Below are 19323 nucleotides of genomic sequence, written 5' to 3' on the forward strand. Positions count from 1 at the left end.
AACACCTTCTCATGACAACCAGGGAAATTCTTTCCCAAAGGGACCAGAGAGGTGCAACCTCAAGATTTTGGTGTATTTAGGATGGTACAGAAGGGCCAGGGAGCTTTTCCAAGGGAAGATTCCATGCCCATGGCAGGAGCTTGGAATGAGAGGGTTCCTTCCAACCCAAACCATTCCAGGATTCCATGATCCCAGGGACCTCAGCACCCACAGCAAAATCCTCACAGCAGAGAAGGAAAGAGACATTCCTATAAAAATGGAAATTATGCTCATGTGGAGATTAAAGCCTCAGTTTGTCATTCCCACACAAATCCTATTTATTTCTAATAGTTTTCAATCTATAAAAGTCAAGTTTCAAAAACATGGGATTGGTTTTTGTTATCATTTTGCCTTTAAAACCCAACATCTGGGATCATATGGATCAGCTCAAGGGACAGCACAAACCCCAGGCTTCCCAGGGGCTGGGAAAGCAGCTGGAATGGTGGGATAAACCCCAAAGAACAGGCTGAGATTCCCAAGAGTGCCCGGTCAGGAATGCCAGTGGAGGGCACGCACCCCCTCACCAGGCCCGCACATGTGGGAACGGACAGAGAATTCCCAGAGAATTTGGGAATGATCTGGGCTGAGACTCCATAGAAACTGCTCATAGAGAAGGATCCGGGGAGACCTTGGAGCAAATTCCAGGGCCTACAGGGGCTCCAGGAGAGCTGGAGACGACTTGGGATAAGGGATGGAGGGGCAGGACACAGGGAATGGCTTCCCACTGGTTTAGATGGGATATTGAGAGGGAATTCCTGGCTTGGAGGGTGAGGAGGGGCTGGGATGGAAATCCCAGAGAAGCTGTGGCTGCCCCTGGATCCCTGGAAGTGTCCAAGGTCAGGTTGGAATAACCTGGGATAGTGGGAGGTGTCCCTGCCCATGGAATGAGATGACCCTTAAAATCCCTTCTATCTCAAAGCATTCCATGGTTCTCTGAAGCACCAAGGAGACTCATCCACTGCCTCTTCCAACCCCGGAACTCCTGTGAGTGATTCCCTATCCACGGAATCGCTCCCACACCCACAGCCCTTTACCCCACAGAGCTCCTTATCCCACAATATCCCTGTCATTTAGGTTGCAGTATCCCTGGAAGCTGCCCTCGATTCCCAAGGTCTCCTTGGAGGCAGCTCCATTCCGTGGAGGTCACGGGGAGCCTCCTGGTGCCGGAGCGGGAATGCCGAGGCTTCCCTGTTCCCGAGCCCTCTCCCCCGCCCCAGTGGCACAGTCTGTCAGGCCCGGACGGACGGAGCGGCCGTGACATCCCGCCCGGCAGGGCAGCGGCCGGCAGAGTGCCGGGAACGTTCCTGCCATATAGGTCACCCTCTCCGGGGGAAGGAGCGCGCGGCTCCGCTCGGCGGCTCCGGCCCAATCCCTCATCCCGCGGCCCCGGAGCTCCAGGGGAAATGCAAGAGAGGAGCCGAGTGCTCCGAGCGAAAATCTGCTTCCAGGACAATCCATTATATCTGACAAGTTAAATGTTCCATGGGAGACCATATGGCACCGGAGCGGGGCCGACGCCGGAGCCGGGAAACTCGGCAAATGCATCACAATTAAGGAGTCGCACTCACGACTTTCCCTGGATGGACTCGCATTCCATTCGGGAGACTGGGGAGGCCTTCCCGTGTTTTCCAAGTGCTTTCGGGCCCCCACAAGAATTTTGTCCCCAGATTCCGGGGTTTAGGTGCACCAAATTCCCACGCCAGGAATGGCTCTGCCTGGGAATTGGCTAACTCCGGGACATTCCCGTTATTAACAGCCACAAGCCCAAGGATAACAAGGATAACAAACGTCTCCGAGCACCCCGGTCCATAGAAGGTGTTCCTTCCATGGCAGGGCTGGAGTGGGAGGAGCTTCAAGGCCCTTCCAACCCGACCCATTCCAGGATTCCATTCCTAAAGGCCAAGGAAAAAATAAAGCCAGCAAAACAGAAGGAAACAGCCCCAAACTCCTGTTCCGTGGGGATGAGTCGCCACCAGGAATGTCGTCCCGGGGACGCCAGTTTCCACAGGGGGATTGATTATCAAATCCTGAACAATCAAATATGCAAATGAGCCCTTTCTAGTCACCGCCTGTCTCCCAAAGAGCCCAAATCCCAGGTATTGATGAGGTTTCCCAACTCCTGCTCGGCATGGCCTGGGAATACTGGCTGACCCTCCCCTATGGAGATGGATCCCGGATCACACAAATAACAAAGGTATCAATTAGCAGGGGGGAATATGCAAATGAGCTGCCTGTAATGAAGTCCTGAAATCATTTGGTGCTGAAAACAGGAGCTAGGGTTTCCAGAATTCCCTGCGGGGAATCTGTTCCGTGAGAGGATGGAAGGACTTCCAGAAGCTGCTTCAGGATTGATTTTCCCACTGTTTTTAAGGCTTACATTCCCAAAGTTCTTGCATTGCACCTGGATTTTGCCAGGATTCCCTTCCAGGGCCAACACTGGGAGGAGCAGGAAGGTTCTGGGGAATATTGGGAATTGCTTCCTGGAGAACCTTGGTTGTACTGCCTCACAGGATTCCCAGGAAAGCCCATTCCCAGCTGATGTGGAAATTCAAGTTATAATCAGAATTTATGTCAGGAGATTGGGATTTTAAAAATCATTAATAGGAATAACAGTCACTTTAATGAATAATTATTGAATATTGATTAAAAGTTTATTAAACAATTACTCTCATTCCTTAAGGAATTTTTCCAATAGGAATTTGGGTAGATGGGAGAATTTAATATTCCAGAATAATGGATTTATTTGTTGGTTGCTATTCCTTACAAGAAAAGAAGAAGCAAAATATTTTGGGGACAACACTGTTGGATTTGATCTGGGATCGGGGTCGCCCTTGGCTCTCCCATGGGAAAACCTCCTGGATGCAGAGGCAGGAATGGAGCGACCCCACCTTCCTTTGGAATGTTGAAAATTTCAGATGGCTTTATTTTGGGTTGCAATTCCACTGGTTTTCCCCCCAAAAAATTCCAGGGAATCCTCCCAGGACGCAGCTTTTAAACCATTTCTTGTTTAATTGGGCACATCCCAATTATTTGGCTCCTGCAAACATTCCTGGCATCCCTGAGCCACTGGGAAGAAAAATGGTTGGAATGGCTGTTTCCTTTAATAGGGAATTTTTAGGGGTTTGTGGAATATCCTAATTCTTACAGCATCATGGAATAAACTCACTGCACCAGGATATTTCACTGGTTATCCATAGCCATGGATTCCATGGAGCAGAAATGGGAGCGGGAAAGAGGAATCCAGCTGAACTCACCCTTGGAATAAAGCTTGGAGATGCCACTATCAATCCTGATCGCTGCTGAATTCCTGATTAAATGGAAAACCCAAGGAGCTGCTAAATCCAGGGCTGAACTTCCACATTTTATTAGAAAATTGGGAATTGTGGCCGGGGTTTATTTCCCAAATTCCCTGTTTTCTGAGCCATTAAGGAGATAAAAACTTTAGGGAAGGATTTATTTTCCTTCATCCATGATTTTAATAAAAGATGTTGAAAAAGAAGTGAAAACAAATTAAAAAGGGAAAAATTGGAATTATTCTTTGTTTTCTTATTAAGGAGACAGTCCAGGGGATTTATCCTTTACCAGGGTTTGGAAAAACCTGGGATAATTCCCTCTTCTTCCCTGCTAAAGCACTGGATCCCATGGGAATCCCACAGCCTGCCGGGATGGGGCTGGGAATGGGCTTCACTCCCCCAAGTATTATCAAAATTACCCAATTATTTCACTTCATTTATATTTATTCTATTCCTTTAATCCATTATATTCCCTTTTCCCCTTGGAAACCACCCCTAAATTCTGCCACCTCTCTCTCAGGCCTCATCCCATTCCAGACCCCATTGCTACCCATTCCCTATAAATTAAATCAAATTAAATAATCATATTTTTGGTTCAGCTCTTCCCAAGGAAAACCACCAATAATACATTAATTTTTAAGGATATATTTCGTAAGGAGCTTGTGGGATATTTATTGAGGTTGGATATTGTATTCCCAGGTTTTTTGGAGCTTTTAAATCCAAATATTCCTCACCTTACTCCTGCTCAAAGGGACTATTTCCATCTATCCAGCCCCTCACAAGGCAAACCCAAATTCCTGGTAGAAAACAAGGATCAATTGGATTTTATAGGAAATGTGTCTTAGCAGAATCATTCCCAGTTTCCAATGGCAAAGGAACAACCTCTGCAAATATATTCTTTATAAAATAAGGATTTGGGGGGAAATTTCTTGGTTGATTCTGATTTTTTACCCAAATCTGGAATTTTTAAAATGAAACCATTTTGTGTGGAGACAATTAAATGTGGATTTGACTTATTTTATCCCTCCTCATTCCCAGGGTTTTTTAATCCCAGATTTTTCCTAATCCCAGATTTTTATTCCTGAGCCCAAAACATGAATTTTGGGGAAAAAAGGACCCAATCCCAGTTTTATTGTATGGAAGGGAATGAAAAAGCGCCGAGAAATGCCGGGATGAATGGCTCCATTCCGATTGTTTACAGGTGCCACTGCACCATCTGCCTGGGCATTCTGCCCATCCAAAGGGAAATTATCCCAGAAAAATAAACCCGGATCATTTAAACCTCCCGAATTCTTTGATATTCAAATATAAATCAAGTTCTAAAGTTTGAGATTAAAAAGTGCTTAAAAATGGAATTGTTTGGGCAGAATTGATGTTCGAATCGATGGGAAAGAGCTCTTCCTGGAACTGGGAATGGTGGAATTGCTCTGGATCAGGCGGCTCATCCCTGTGAGCAGCGTCACCTTCTTCCTCCTCATGCTTCCCATTCTCACACAGATACTGGTTTGGGAGGGAATAATAAATACAAACAATCCCAACACCGGGAATTGCAATTCCCTGTTGCTTTCTTTTCCTTTGGAATTGTGTTGGCACCAGAGGACCTTGGGGAGCCCACGGCATTTTCCTGACACAGCCCCACCAAGAGCAGGACGGGGCAAAAGGTGGAATTCTTGGAGTCCCTGTAAGGAACCAAAGGGCAGAGGAAGGGCTGGGAATGCCAGAAATAAGGAGCAGGAGCAGCTGGGGCCGAACCCTGTCCCAGGGAACAGGAGCATGGATGGATCCTGAACCAAGGAACAGCAGGATCACGGCCGGATCCTGTCCCAGATGCCATCCCAAGGAACAGCAGGATCACGGCCAGATCCTGCTCCCCACACCGAGCCACCACCCCAGCGATGCCGACGGATCTGTCCAGGCATGAGGAACCCTTGGATGCACCCGGGAATGAACTGGATAAGGCCAGGAGAGAACACACCGGCAGCACCTCGTTCCCTCCCAGTTCACTCGCACACAGGGAGAACCAAAGGGAAAATAAAGGGGAGGGAAAAGTTTTCCTGCAATTCCCGTATTCCTGCCGGGGTTGTTTTTCTTCCCTGTTTTTTTGGGAGGGGGCCAGGGCTGGAAGGAGTTAACGGCTCCCTCCCCTTCATTTGCATCTGGTGCTTTTAGTGTGTGTGTGTGTGTTGTGTTTTTTTCCCTTCCCTGAAAAAGTTGGCAGAGCCGCCGATTTTCCATAATGCAAGCATTTGGGAATTGTGAGCGGAATGAAACCGATCCAATCTCCTGACTGCGACATGAATTTTCATTAATTACAACCTTGTCAGCAAAAGCATTATCAAAGCTGAATATGAAAATGCTAATGAGCGCTCATTTGCATATTTTTCTTTGTTGGAATGTCATTAATTATTACATTTTATGATGATGAATGCAGCTGTCGAAGCTCTCCGATGCATAATTAGCCATCAGAATGCCAGGAGCCGATCAGCACTTTTGGGGCAAAAGCAGAAAAAATAGGCAAAAAGGCGACAACCCCCCGACTGTCCCCGCAAACGCCGAGGCGAGCCCCCCGAAGGGCGTCCTTCCCCGGCGCGGGAGCGGCGGCGGTGGGATGGCTTTCTCCCGCTTTTACGCGGAATTATTTGGGATTTTTTTTTTTGTCGTCGTCGCAAGCGGAGCTCTTAATAAAAAAAAAAATCGTTATTCCAGCTTAATTAATGCCACGCTTAATTATACCGCCATGATGTCAGCGGTTTTAATTAAGCGCTGGCGCGGGGACAGAGAGCTCCCCGCCGCAGTAAGAGTCGCGGGGCCGGGCCGGCAGCGCGGGGCGCGGGGCCGGGGCGGGCGCGGGCCGGGCGCGGAGCGGAGCGGCGGCGCGGGGAGGGAGGGAGAGCGGAGCGGAGCGGAGCAGATGGGCCCCTTCCACATGAGCGGCGCGATCAATCACAGCTGAAGGGCCCAGGTGCGGCGCAGCCGCGCGGCGACGCCCCATTTCACAGTCTGTCACACTCCACACGGCCCGCAGCGCCCGCCCCCGGCCCGCCGCGACCCGCGACCCGCGACCCGCGACCCGCGACCCGCGACCCGCGACCCGCGACCCGCGACCCGCGACCCGCGACCCGCGACCCGCGACCCGCGACCCGCGACCCGCGACCCGCGGCCGGCCCGGGCAGCGGCGGGGCACGGCACTCCGCGCGGAATCCCTCGGGGGGCGTGGGACGGTCGGGTCGGGAGGGAGGCCGAGGATCGGCTCGTTCCACCCCCCTGCCGCGGGCAGGGACACCTCCCGCCAGGATGGGGTGTTCCGAGCTGGCCTCGGACACCGCCGGGGATCCAGGGGCAGCCATCCCGGATGGCATTCCAGGGGAACGCCATCCCAGCCCCTCACCACGCTCCCAGGCAGCAATTCCTGCCCAATATCCCATCGAAACCGGTGGGAAGCCACTCCCTGTGTCCTGTCCCTCCATGCCTTGTCCCTGATCCCTCTCCAGCTCTCCTTTAGCCACTGGAAGGGGCTCTAAGTCTCCCTGGAGCCTTCCCTTCTCCAGCTGGACACCTCCGAGGACGAGCACAAACCTCGTGATGCACATGGATATCATGACCCACCTAATTCCCACTCCGAGATATTCCCGTAGGGCTCCAGCACCCTCGAGCCCCCCCTTCACCCCAGATGGACACCAAGGAGGGACCACATTCCAAGCACTGCATCCCTGCTCCTCCTTCCTGAGCCCCAGGAAAGGGGAATGCTGCAGGAAGGAGGGATTTTCACCTATTCCATGCAGGAGCAGCAGTGAGTGACATTGGCACAACACTGTCCCTCGTCTCCTTCCACCTGGATGGAACAGGGATGAATCCAGGGCATGGCACCCACCTCAACCTGAGCGTGACCTGCCCACTTCCCAACAAAGGCTGGGAAGATCCACAGAAATGTCAGCCAGCTGTGGCTGCATCATCTGGACAACCGGAGGGGGGAGAGAGACAACTTGTCTTTGGAAAACCAACCGGGAAAAAGCCCTTTGGAAGCTTAAAGAATAAAGAGATGAAGGATCAAACCCCCTGTGGTGACCTGGGGGATGCACCCACATCCCGATGGGATTTGGGGATACCTGCTCCCTATCCAGAAACTGCAGCAAGCAAAACTAAAGCTCCCAAAATGGAAACAAACCCCTTTTTTTTCCTCCAGAATTTCTCTGGAATTTGCCTGAGCTGCAACAGCTGCTGCATTAATAATATAAGGAAAAATGGGATTTCTGAGAGGATTCAAGGAAGACACAAAGGCACTGAGCTGAAAAGGCCCCGTTCTCCAAACTAACCAATTATTAATCCCCTGCTTTTCCTGGGAAGGGCTGGAAGGGGTTTGTGTCACTCTCACCCTCCAGGATCCCCCCATTGGCAGGGATAAATCCCCCTTTTTTGGCTCCAGCACAAGAAGCAGATGTGAAGGGCTCCTTTCAAATGAAATTCCCCAAAGCTGAGCTGATGCAGCTCCACATCAAAGGCACCCAAACCCCATCTCCTCCCCCTTCCCAGATAATTGCAGGGATCTGGTGTCCTTTGGAAAAGGTAGAGCTCCAAGTCAGGTAAATAATGATGGTGGGTTCCCTCTGCCCCAGCCTCTGCTGCCTCCACTTCCCAGGGCTGGGAATTCTCTCCTGTATTCCTGCAGATCCCTTTCCTGGCAGCAAGGAGCATCCCAGGAGGGATGGAGGGACAGGACACAGGGAATGGCTTCCCACTGGTTTAGATGGGATATTGGGAGGGAATTCCTGGCTGGGAGGGTGGGGAGGCCCTGGCACAGGTTGCCCAAAGGGGCCGTGGATTCCCCATCCCTGGAATTTGTTCCAGGCCATGTTGGAGCAACTTGGTCTATGGAAGGTGTCCCTGCCCATGGCAGGGGTTTGGAATGAGACGATCCTTAAAATCCCTTCTATCCCAAACCATTCCATGGTTCTACAATGGAGTTTTCCAGGTCCACATTCCCATATGATTGCTATGACATATCTAAACCTCTCCAAGTTCATAATCCATGAATCACCACTGCAGAAGGACCCATATTCTGCAGTATCCCTCTCCACCCTCCCAGTGCAGCCAGAGGAGATGGATAATTATCCCTAATGAACCCCAGCACAGACTGGACTCTGTCCACCCACCCTGCACCTCCCACTGGGATTTGTTCCTTGGATTCCCTTGCTGACCTTGGGAAGTCACAGCTTTACGGCCCTTAATTGAGGAAAATCCGCTCCTCCCACCCCAGCAGGACCTTCCCGTGGCCAAGGGGGGCTGGAATTTCTGTAATTCCTCTAAATGGGCAACAATGGAGCTGGAAATGGAAAATTAGGGATCTGGAAGGAAGGAGCAAGCGGAAAAGCAGGAATGTGCTCCACATTCCTTTGTCCTTTTTGCCTTCCACTCTTAGCTCTCTCCCTTCCTGAGTCCTCTGTCCTTCATTATCCCCTTTCCTGTGGTGATGCTCCAAACTGGCAAAAATTCCCGACTGCACAGGCGTGGAAACTGGCCCGAATTCCAAATATAATCCCAAATCTAGGCCAGGGGTATATTTGGCAAACACAAATCCCTGCCAGATTTACACAGCTCTAATAATAAGGTGACGAGGACCGTGGCAGGATTAGGGACGCGGCTCCCTCGGCCCTCCCAGAGTGCCAAAAGAGTTTCCTTTGACTTCTATTCACCCTTCCCAATGGATCTCACACCATCAACTCTGGGGGACGGGAACTGGGAGGGAAAAGAAACTCCCAAAAGACCAACCAACCCTATTTTGGGATTGGGGGAGCTTGGATGTGCTGTTTCCCATCAGCTCCAGGATGTGTTGCTCCCCATTAAGCAGGAACACAAGTCCACACTAAGCATGGAAGACAGGAGGAGGCTCCCAGCATTCCTAATGGATTTCCACAGCCCAGGTTGCCATTCCCTTTGGAGCCCATGTTCTGTTCCATGCACCAGGGAAGCTGCAGGTTCCCACCACTCTCTTTCCTTCCTTATCCATCACTAAAGTCCTTTTTACATGTTTAAACCTCGTAAAATCCCTCATCACCCTCATTCCCATCCCAGACCATCCATCTCCAGTCAGGAGGAGAGGGACATCCCCTTGTGCCACATCCACATCCACAGCTGTGCATGCCCAATCCTGGAATGTCCAAGGCCAGGTTGGACAAGGCTTGGAGCAATCTGGGCTAGGGAAGGTGTCCCTACCCATGGCAGGGGGTTGAAATGAGATGATCCTTAAAATCCCTTCCAACCCAACCCATCCAGGATCCTATAAAAAATAAACTGTATTAGGAGGAACTTTTTAGGGTTTTTGTAACTAGAGGAACCGTGTCCCAATGCCCATGTCCAAGCCATGTCCAAGTGCCCATGTCCAAGCCATGTCCAAGTGCCCATTCCAATGTCAAGGGCTCGTCCCTGTGGCAGGACTCTCCCACCCAGTTTCTGCTGGATTTTCTCTTCCCTCCCTTTCAAGTGCAGCCTGTTCCCCTGAGCCCTGTCTCCTCAGCAAATCCCATTACACGATGGAACAAATATGTGGAGGGAACAAGCCGAGCTTCAAAGCCCAGGCCCTTCCCAACATTTTCCAGGTGTGCGCCACATGAGCGGAGCCCAGGATCGTGACTGCTGGGGGGGGTGATGACAGCTCCTGAGAACGGGATCAAAACCATCCCACATGGAAAAAGAATATCAAAGCCAGGCACAGACTCACTCTGCCAGGCAAAGAGGGGGGGCTGACTCCAAGAAATCCTCCTGGGAATGCCGAGATGGGGAAACAGAGGAGGCAAACAGGACACGCTGGGTCGGCCACGCTCTGACAGCACTTATGGGGTTACAAACTAGATCCCAACTAACACGGCTTCCCACCAGGATGGGGGCAGGAAAGCAACTCCCCAGGTGGATCTGAAAACAGAGATATCCAGCCTGTGGAAGCCAAGTGCTCCCGAGGGGATCGCATTGTTCCCCATCGCGAGGGGGGTCTGCATAGCCCCCCACCATGAGGGGAGCCCACACTGGCCCCCACCATGAGGGGAGCCCACACTGGCCCCCACCATGAGGGGAGCCCACACTGCCCCCCACCATGAGGGGAGCCCACACTGCCCCCCACCATGAGGGGAGCCCACACTGCCCCCCAACATGAGGGAGGACCACACTGGCCCCCACCATGAGGGGAGCCCACACTGGCCCCCACCATGAGGGGAGCCCACACTGCCCCCCAACATGAGGGAGGACCACATTGCCACCTGGAATGAGGGGGGTCACATTGCCCCCATCATGAGGGAGGTCCCCACTGCCCATCGTCATGAGGGGGGTCCGCACTGCCCTCAGCAGACCCCGTGAGGGGTTTCAGGCCCCTCAGACCCTCGTCCCTCAGCAGACCCTTTTAGGGGTTTCACACCTCACCATTTCTCAGCAGACCCTTGAAGAGTTTCGTGCCTCTCGGCCTCCATAGCCCTCAGCAGCCCCTGTGAGGGATTCACGCTCCTCAGCCCCCCCAGCCCTCAGCAGCCCCTGTGAGGGGTTTCCCACCATTTTGAGCCCTCAGCCCCGTGAGGGGTTTCCTGCCCTTCGGACCCCCCAGCCCTCAGCAGACCCTGTCAAGGGTTTCAGACCCCTCATTCCCCTCAAACATCAGCAGACCCTCAAAGAGTTTTGTGCCCCTCAGACCCCCCAGCCCTCAGCAGACCCCATCAGGGGTTTCAGACCCTCAACACACAGCAAACCCTTCTAGGGGTTTCAGACCCCTCAGCCCCCCAGCCCAACCCTCAGCAGACCCTTTTAAGTGTTTTTTACCTCACCATTTCTCAGCAGACACTCAAAGGATTTTGCAGCCTCTGCAACCTTCAGCAGCCTCCGTGAGGGGTTCACGCTCCTCAGCCCCCCAGCCCTCGGCAGCCCCGTGAGGGGTTTCCCGCCATTTTGAGCCCTCAGTCCCGTGAGGGGTTTCCCGCCATTTTGAGCCCTCAGCCCCGTGAGGGGTTTCCTGCCCTTCAGAACCCTCAGACCCTTTGAGGGTTTTTTTCAGCCCCCCCCAGCCCTCAGTATCCCACTGAGGGGGTTTTGTTTAATTATTTCTTTTTAAATGCTTTTTGGATGCTCAGCGCACAATGGGGCCAGTCCTGGAAATGAAAATCAAGAAGGCAATGGGGAAAGGCAAGGCAGGGGGAAGGATATAAAATCATGGAATGGCTTGGGTTGGAAGGGACCACCTTGTTCTAACCTGCTGCCATGAGCAGGGACACCTTCCACTATCCCAGGTTATTCCAACCTGGCCTTGGACACTTCCAGGGATGGGGAAGCCACAACATCTCCAGGCAATCTGTGCCAGGACCTCCCCACCTTCCCAGCCAGAAATTCCTTCCCAAAATCCCATTTAGCCCTGCCCTGTGGATGCTGAGGGCACTAAGGATGATCAGGAGGTGTTTGGCTGGATAAACATGGAATAGTCCTTTTTCTGCTTTTATTTAAGGATTCTGGGATGTCTCCTCTCTAGTTTAATCCCTCCACTGATATTCTCACCCACCGTGTGATCCCCCAGTCTGGAATAATCCCTATTTCCTTCAATATTTCTCACCTCTCTCCTGGGAAATTTAGAGCCGATTCTGGCATCTGTTCCCCGTCCTCTTTTGTGAACACTGAGGCGAAAAATCCATTTATTTTTCAGCAGTGTCTACATCATCTGTCAATAAATTCCCCTTTCCAGCTCTGAGAGGTCCTAAAAATTCCCTGTTCCGGCCTCATGCTCCTTCTGCATCGCAATAATCTGTCGGGATTGTTTATCTTCACCCCCTGCCTCTCCCTGCGCTCTCAGCTCCTCTTTTAACACTAAATCTCATCCCACACCTTCCCTGAACTTGGAATTTTACACCTTTTATTCCTGGTTTCCTTTCCTTCCATTCTTTTTTAATCCAACCTGCTTTTCATGGATAATTCCCTCAAATATAAACATAAACACCCACAAAGCCAAGCATTGCAATATTTGATCCTTGGCCTGATTGCTTCTTTCCCAAATCTATTCAGCGGGTTTGCTTCCCAGAATATCCCTCCCCATCCCTCCTTTTTGGAATATTAAGGCAGCAAAAGTCTATGGGATAAAGGGATAAATGGGAATACTCTGATTTTTGTTAGAAAGGAATATAATGGAATTAAAGTGCTGCTGGTTCCCGTTAAATCCATGCTCCGGAGCTTTTCCTTTCGCGTGTCCCAGGATCAAAGTGTCCCCCCAGCCTTGTGTGGTGGGAGAACTGGTGCTGCCCGTAATTCCGACCATATGGCAGAGGGATATACTGGCATGAGGCTGCAGAGAATTCCTGGACCCTCCTGTCATCCCTCAGACTGGACTGACCTATTCCGTGCCTCCATCCCAATGCAGCCAGAGAGCCGAGGGAAGAGTCATTCCCGGAACAATCCCGAGGACGGGAATTCACATTTTAACTATAAAAATCAAAGGATTTTTTGCTTCCAGAGCGGCACGTTTTCCCACAGAAAGGGAGGATCACTCTGTCTTGGATGGAGACAGAAAATCCCGGCAGGAATTCAGGGAGCCCTTAGTTTTAAGCACCACAGTGCAAAGCTTGTCCTAAAGCTAAACCGGCAGCACAGCTCAGTCCCCCCATCCCTCAGATCCATCATTTTCCAGCAGAATCCACCAAAGCTCCCCAAAACAAGTTGCTTTTCTGTCTGCAGCTCCTCCTTGAATTCCCCACCTCTCCAGGCTGGGAAGTTCAGACTGCGGGGCCGGGCTCCGAGCGCTTATTAATTAAACTGGGCTTTGTTGGCCACTCTGGGCTTTAACCAGGAGCATAACAAACCCATTGTTTTTCCCTGCCCAACGGACCGTGACCGCCTATGGAAATGACCCACTAATTCACCAAATTGGTTTTGTTTCCCAGATTTTCCCACATGTCCATTTTCCAGCTGTAATGCAAATCCCAACCCGGCGTGTCCCCCCGAACAGCCCCGGGATCCCTGGGTGAGGCTCAGGAAGAAACACTCCAGCCACAGAAACTTCATCCAGGAAACTCCAGGAAACTGGAATTCAGTCAGAAACCCCTGGGGTTTTTTGGTGTTGGGTTTTGTTTGGGGTTTTTTTTTGTGATTTTTTAATTATTGGGTGGTTTATTCCTTTTTAAATTATTATTTTAAATTATTATTTTTCAAATTACTATTTTACATGATTGTTTTTACATTATTATTATTTTAATTATTGTTACTTGAATTATTATTATTTGAATTATTTTTTTCATTCATAGAATCCTGGAATGGGTTGGGTTGGAAGGGACCTTAAATCCCACCTCGTTCCCACCCCTACCATCACGGGCAGGGACACGTCCCACTTCCCAGATTGAGTTCTTCCCTCTTCATGAATATTTAAGGAAGTCACTTCCAGGTTTCTCTTAATGCCCAGACAGGTGGGAGCTCAAAATTCCCTCTGCCACCAATACCAGCAACAAAAGCTTGGAAAGCCAAGCTCCAATAATCCCTGGGAAGAGCAGGAGTTCCTTAACCACTAAAGCACCTCTGGATGTCACTGGAGAAGCTGTTTCCCTCTCCAGGGCATAAATCCAGCTCCAAGCCTGGCATCACAGTGGGAGAGCTGGCCAGGGGGCTGGAATTATGGGCAGGAGACCGGGATTATGGACGGGAGTCTGGGATAATGGACAGGAGACCAGGATTCTGGGCAGGAGGCCATTCCTGCTGCCTTCAGAGAGGACAACTCCAGCCTGTCCCACAAAACAACTCGGCTTGTTTGAGGCCCAGATCCCAAGGAATGTAAACTTCCCGGCAAACTCTGCAGGCCAACCTCACGTTTCAGCTGCCAGAGCAGCCAGTTTCTATGTACACATCTCTGCTCTTCCCAAGGAAATGGAGATGTCCTTGTCATCTCCTTTCTCCGGGACTGTCGAGCGGCTGGAGTTGGATGCCGGGCCCGGAATCCTGACTGGCAGCACTGACAAATCTATTAACTCCTGCCTTGGAGTGGGAATGTGTTTCTCTTTCCAGCTTTGTGGCTCCCACAAAGCATTTTAAAGCACCTTTCCAGGTTCCACTCGGCATTAAATCACGACTTTGGAAGGTCTCCAAGGATGGAGGGTCCCTGGAGTGTCCAAGGCTGGGTTGGACAGGGCTTGGAGCAAACTGGGGTAGTGGGAGGTGTCCCTGCCCATGGCAGGGGGTGGGATAAATTGGGCTTTAAGGTCCCTTCCAACCCAAACCATTCCATGATGCCATGATTCTCCTAAAACTGGTGCAGGGTTGGATCAGCTCCATGAGTGGAAAACACTTCAAAGGAACACTAGAGCCTGGAATTCCCAGTTTTGGGGTTTCCAAAGGCCTTTCCTGACCTTTTTAGGTTCCCAGAATCCCAGATTGGTTTGGGTTGGAAGGACCTTAAATCCCACCTCATTCCAACCCTGACAACTCCCACCACCCCGGGGTGCTGCAAGCCCCTTCCAACCTTGGAATTCCTGGACAGGTTTTGCTGCTTCCCTCCCAGTTCCTGGTGCCCCTTCCCTGTTCCAGCTGCAGAGAAGGAGCCACCTGACATAACAGAGGTGGTGTGAAAGGGAATTAATGTTCACAACCGAGCAAATCCCAAAAGTGCCGAGGTGAAATGGAATCCCACTTGAGGGAATGTTGAAATCAGTCCTGCAGAAGGGTAAAAAACCACAGAGCTGGCTGAGTCAGAGCCCCAGCATGGAAAATTCCTGCCCAGACGCTGACAGTTTAGCAACTGGAAGTGGGGCCTTTTAACGCTGTGTTGGGGAAACTTCCCTAATCTGCACAAAATTCCGGCTCTCCTAGGGATGTTCAGAGCACTTGGAAGCACAAACCTAAATATTCCTGGTAGGCAAAGCCAGGAGAGGGTTGGAATTCCAAGGAACCTGCAGCTGTCACATGATGACCACAAGAACCACGACAAATTATCACCCAGAGGTCACCACCTAAACCAGCAGCACCTGGAACCTCCCTGGAATCACAGGATCCTGGAATCTCCTCACTGGGAAGGGAGTCACTGAGTCCAGCTCCTGGCCCTGCACAGGACAATCCCAAAATCCCCCCAGGAGCACTGAACCACTTCCCTGCAGGGAAATGCTCCAGGAAGTCACGCAGGGTCGAAAAGCAATGGGAAATGATTTCCCGTCCCTTTAACAGGGTATTCCAAGGAGCAGGACAAGCAGCATTCCCAATGAGGACGCCTGGGAGGGGCGATGAGAAGCGATGCCGGACGTGCCACACGCGGGGACAGGGGTTAGTGGTGGACTCCATGGTCCCAGAGGGCTTTTCCAACCTGAATCCCATGATTCCACAGCCCCCATCCCACAGCAGGAGCCACTCCAGCCGAGCTGACAGAACACACCAGTATGAACCATTTTAAGAGGGAGGATTATTGCCAAGGGAAAGGGGAGAAAGGATGGAAAGGAACCCACAGCCGGATCCTGACACCCAAATTGACAGGAAGCTTTCCTTGGGAGAGTCCAGAGCGCTGCCAGGGGAAGGGAAATGAGGGAATCCATTTGGAATAAGTGGAGTCGGAGCCACAGTCTGGTCCAAGTGAAGAGCCCTGCACATAAATTCCTCCCAAAATCCCAAACGCCGACACAACCGGAGCATGGAACACTCCCAGCCCCCATCCTGGATATCCATAACTGCAGCATCTGTCCTGCTGCTGCTTATGGGTTCCCACTCCCACACAAAGCTCTCCCAGCCCATTCCCTGGGAATGCTGGAGCAGGAGGGACACCTGCACCCATCCCACTATCACAGCCGGGAAAACCCCTCCAAGGCAATTAAGCAGGACCTTCTAGAAACATGAGGATGCTCCCAAAATCCCTTATCAGGAACTCTGGAATCCTGAATCCTTCTGCATTCCTTCCCCAGGTGCCCCCAACTGCATTTTTATAAACCAAATATTTCTTAAACCAAGGGAAAACACTGTTTTCCTTAAAACTGGGAGAAGCAGGACTGAGATTTTTCGGGAAGCCCAGGCCAGGTAGGAGAGGGCGAGATGCTCCCAGGCTTGCTGGTTTGCAGGTAAATGTTCAGGTGGGAAGCGGCAGCAGCGGCTCTCCCTGGCTCCCTGTGCTCTCCCTCAGCCCCGTGGCGTGAGTGCAGGAGGGAGTGGTGAAATTTCCCTGCTTTTCTTGGCTTCTCCCGAGCCTTTCCCAAACTGTCGTAACCATGCCTTGGCTGGGAACCCGCACGAACCACTCCAAGCTCCAGCACTGCTCAACAACTCCCAGCTCTTTCCCAATCCCGCGGGCCGAGGGACGGCTGGGGGGCTGTGGAGTGATCTATGGCAGCCCCAGCTCTGTGTTTTCCTTGGAGCGGGCTCAGGGCTGTAAAGCGGAGCCGGATGAGTTCTCTGAGGGAACTGGGGCGGGATCTTGGCCCAGCTGGAGGTGGAGGGACACTCTGACATCACCTCTTCACTTTAATCACCCTCGTTAACTGCGGGAGCCAGCAGTCACTCCTGACCAATCCCAGCCTCTCCTCGGCCACGCACAGGGGACCAAAGCCAAATCCCAGGAGTCCTGAGGCTGCAAAACCTTCCAGGATCCATGGAGTCCAAGCTGGGACTGATCCCGGGCCAGAGCACTGAGGGCCACCTTCAGGGATGGGGATCCACCTGGATCCCAGCTCCCCTGGGCAGCCCCTTCCAAGGCCTGACCACCCTTTCCAGGAGGAAATTCCTCATGGTGTCCGACCAGACCCTCCCCTGGTGAAACTTGAGGCACTTCCCTCTCCTGCTGTCCCTTGCTCCCTGGGAGCAGGGCCCAATTCCCCCCTGGATCCATCAGGGGGTTGCAGAGCCAGAAGGTCCCCCCTGAGCCTCCTTTTCTCCAGGCTGAGCCCCCCCAGCTCCCTCAGCCACTCCTGCTGCTCCAGAGCATTCCCAAACTCCCTTCCCTTCCCTGCACACGCTCCAGCCCCTCATTATCCTGTACCTGGTGAGCCCAGAGCTGATCCCAGGATTCCCCACTGTGACTGATACAATCCAGGTGCCTCTTGCCCACCTGGGCTCCCCTCAATCAGATCCAAGGATTTGGAGTCCAGATCCCAGCAGGCAGCGATCTGTCCCCCTCCAAACAACATTCCCAGTGTCCCTCACCAGCTGTTTGGTCCCTTGGGTTACTATTTATTTACTGTATTTTCAAAAAGCCTTTTCTGCTTTAAAAATCCCGTTCCCAGAGTGTCCAATCAGGCAAGGAGAAGCTGAGCCTCAGGAAAACACCATTTACCTCTCTGGGGAAATTTTGCATCCCAAGCCCAGCAAGAAAACACAATTTTATATATATATATATAATATATAAAAAATAATAAACATCACCACAGCACATTTTTATACCTTAAAACAGGAAAAATTAGGCACATCCCATGTTCCCACCCTTCTAAGGAATGAAAAGGGATTTAAAGCCTCTGGATTTTGTTTCTGCTTCATATATCCCAATTTCAGCCCCAGATTAAAGTAGAAAATTCCATGTCCTTACTTTGTATCCTGGAATTGACAAAGGGAGGAGAGAGATTGTCGTGGGAGCCGAGGTCTCTGCTGGCCATGTGATCGTAGTGAGTCCCATCTCCATAGTTCTGCCAGGAAACCGGGATAAAACACGTGTTGGAGCAGCGTTTCCCCGACCCCCAAGCCCGTATTCCCTGCTAAATGTTAAACCTGCTCTACGAAGCATCATTCCCTGGATTTTTTCCCCTGGAATGTCACGTTCCAGGGAGTTTTTAATGCTGTTTCAATGTTTTGGTTCACCACAAATCGACTTTACCATGGGGAGAACGGAGGACTGGGATGATGCTCCTGGAATTCTGTGCTGGGCAATAAACCCTCTCAGAAGGGTCCTCCTGCTCACAATATGGAAGAAAGAGTCAGGAGAAGCCGAGTCTCCCGCTGTGGGAATGCCATTCCAGCAGGGAAAAGCGAGGTCAGGCCGTTTGTGGAATAATTCTGGCAGTTAATGCCCAGCCCTGATTCAAATTCCCGAATTCCTCCCAGGCTCGTGCTCCCTTTCTTTCTATCTCCCAACTTCATTCAGGGGTTTGGAGGCAGAAATAATCGGTGTGTGCCAATTCCCAACTTCCTTTTCAAAACATTTTTCCCTGGGAAGCAATACAAGTGTCAAGGGGGAAAAAAGGGGAGAAAAATCAACGTGCCGGGCGGGAATGACGTCAGGGATGCAAAGCAGGATGGAGAAGAAAAGGTACTGGGATTCCTCCCCTCCGAGGGATAGGGAAATCGGGGATCCCCCTGGGCCACCTCGAGGGAAAGGCCCTGGACTGGGGATGAGGAGGGGTTGAGGAGGGGATGGAGAGGGGGTGGAGGGCCCAATCCCGCTCCTCCTCCCCGTTCCAGGGCACAGAGCTGCTGGAGCCCTGAGCCTTCCAATTAATGGGAAAACAATTAAACAGGAATTAGAACAAATTTAACTCAGGGCGCGAGGAAGAGAGAAGCCACTTCTTGCCCACCCTGAGTGTTCTCTATGGGTTTGGAGGGAATACAGGGGGATAAACAGGGAACGAGCAGCGCAGAGCTGAGGCACCAGCCATGCTCAGCCTGGAGGAAGGGAAGAGCTGGGATGCTCCATTGGGAACAGGGGCAGGAAGGTCAGTGGTCATGGAATGGCTGGGGGGAACATGGCATGGCCAGGGGTGGTCAGTGGCCATGGAGTGGCCAGGGATGGCCATGGAATGTGAGCCCTGGCACAGGGATGGGGGGTGGCCCTCCCCTCAGGCTTGGGGACACCCCCAATCCCTAAAAATCCCAGTGCAGGGGGTGAAACCCTGGGAAACAGCCTGTGCCGGCTGCGCTCGGGTGGGGCCAGGGCTGAGGGAGCCCCGCAATACACGGCTAATTAATATCCCTAAAAATCATGGGATGGCTGGGGGTGGAAGGGACCTTACAGACCATCCCACGGGTGGGCAGGGACGCCTTCCCAGGGCCCGGGATGCTCCAGTTCCCCCGGAGCAGGTGCCGGATCCGA

At 51.9% G+C, this 19323-nt stretch overlaps 1 protein-coding gene across 16 annotated transcripts in view; it reads right to left on the minus strand.

Annotated features, from left to right (window-relative positions):
- Positions 1-19323, minus strand: part of LOC135406692 (transcription factor 4-like) — a 117893-nt gene that overhangs the window by 62811 nt on the left and 35759 nt on the right. For 13 of the 16 annotated variants that reach the window (XM_064641064.1, XM_064641063.1, XM_064641062.1 and 10 more), the window contains one exon: positions 17827-17923. The exons of 2 other annotated variants lie outside the window; for them this stretch is intronic. In XM_064641064.1, the coding sequence (XP_064497134.1) occupies positions 17827-17923 (97 nt within the window). Of the gene's footprint in view, positions 1-11134; positions 11219-17826; positions 17924-19323 lie in introns of those variants that run through there. One more of the 16 variants, XM_064641073.1, reaches the window with a different exon arrangement.

The sequence above is a fragment of the Pseudopipra pipra genome, chromosome Z (genome assembly GCF_036250125.1).
Source record: "Pseudopipra pipra isolate bDixPip1 chromosome Z, bDixPip1.hap1, whole genome shotgun sequence".
Classification (NCBI taxonomy): Eukaryota; Metazoa; Chordata; class Aves; order Passeriformes; family Pipridae; genus Pseudopipra; species Pseudopipra pipra.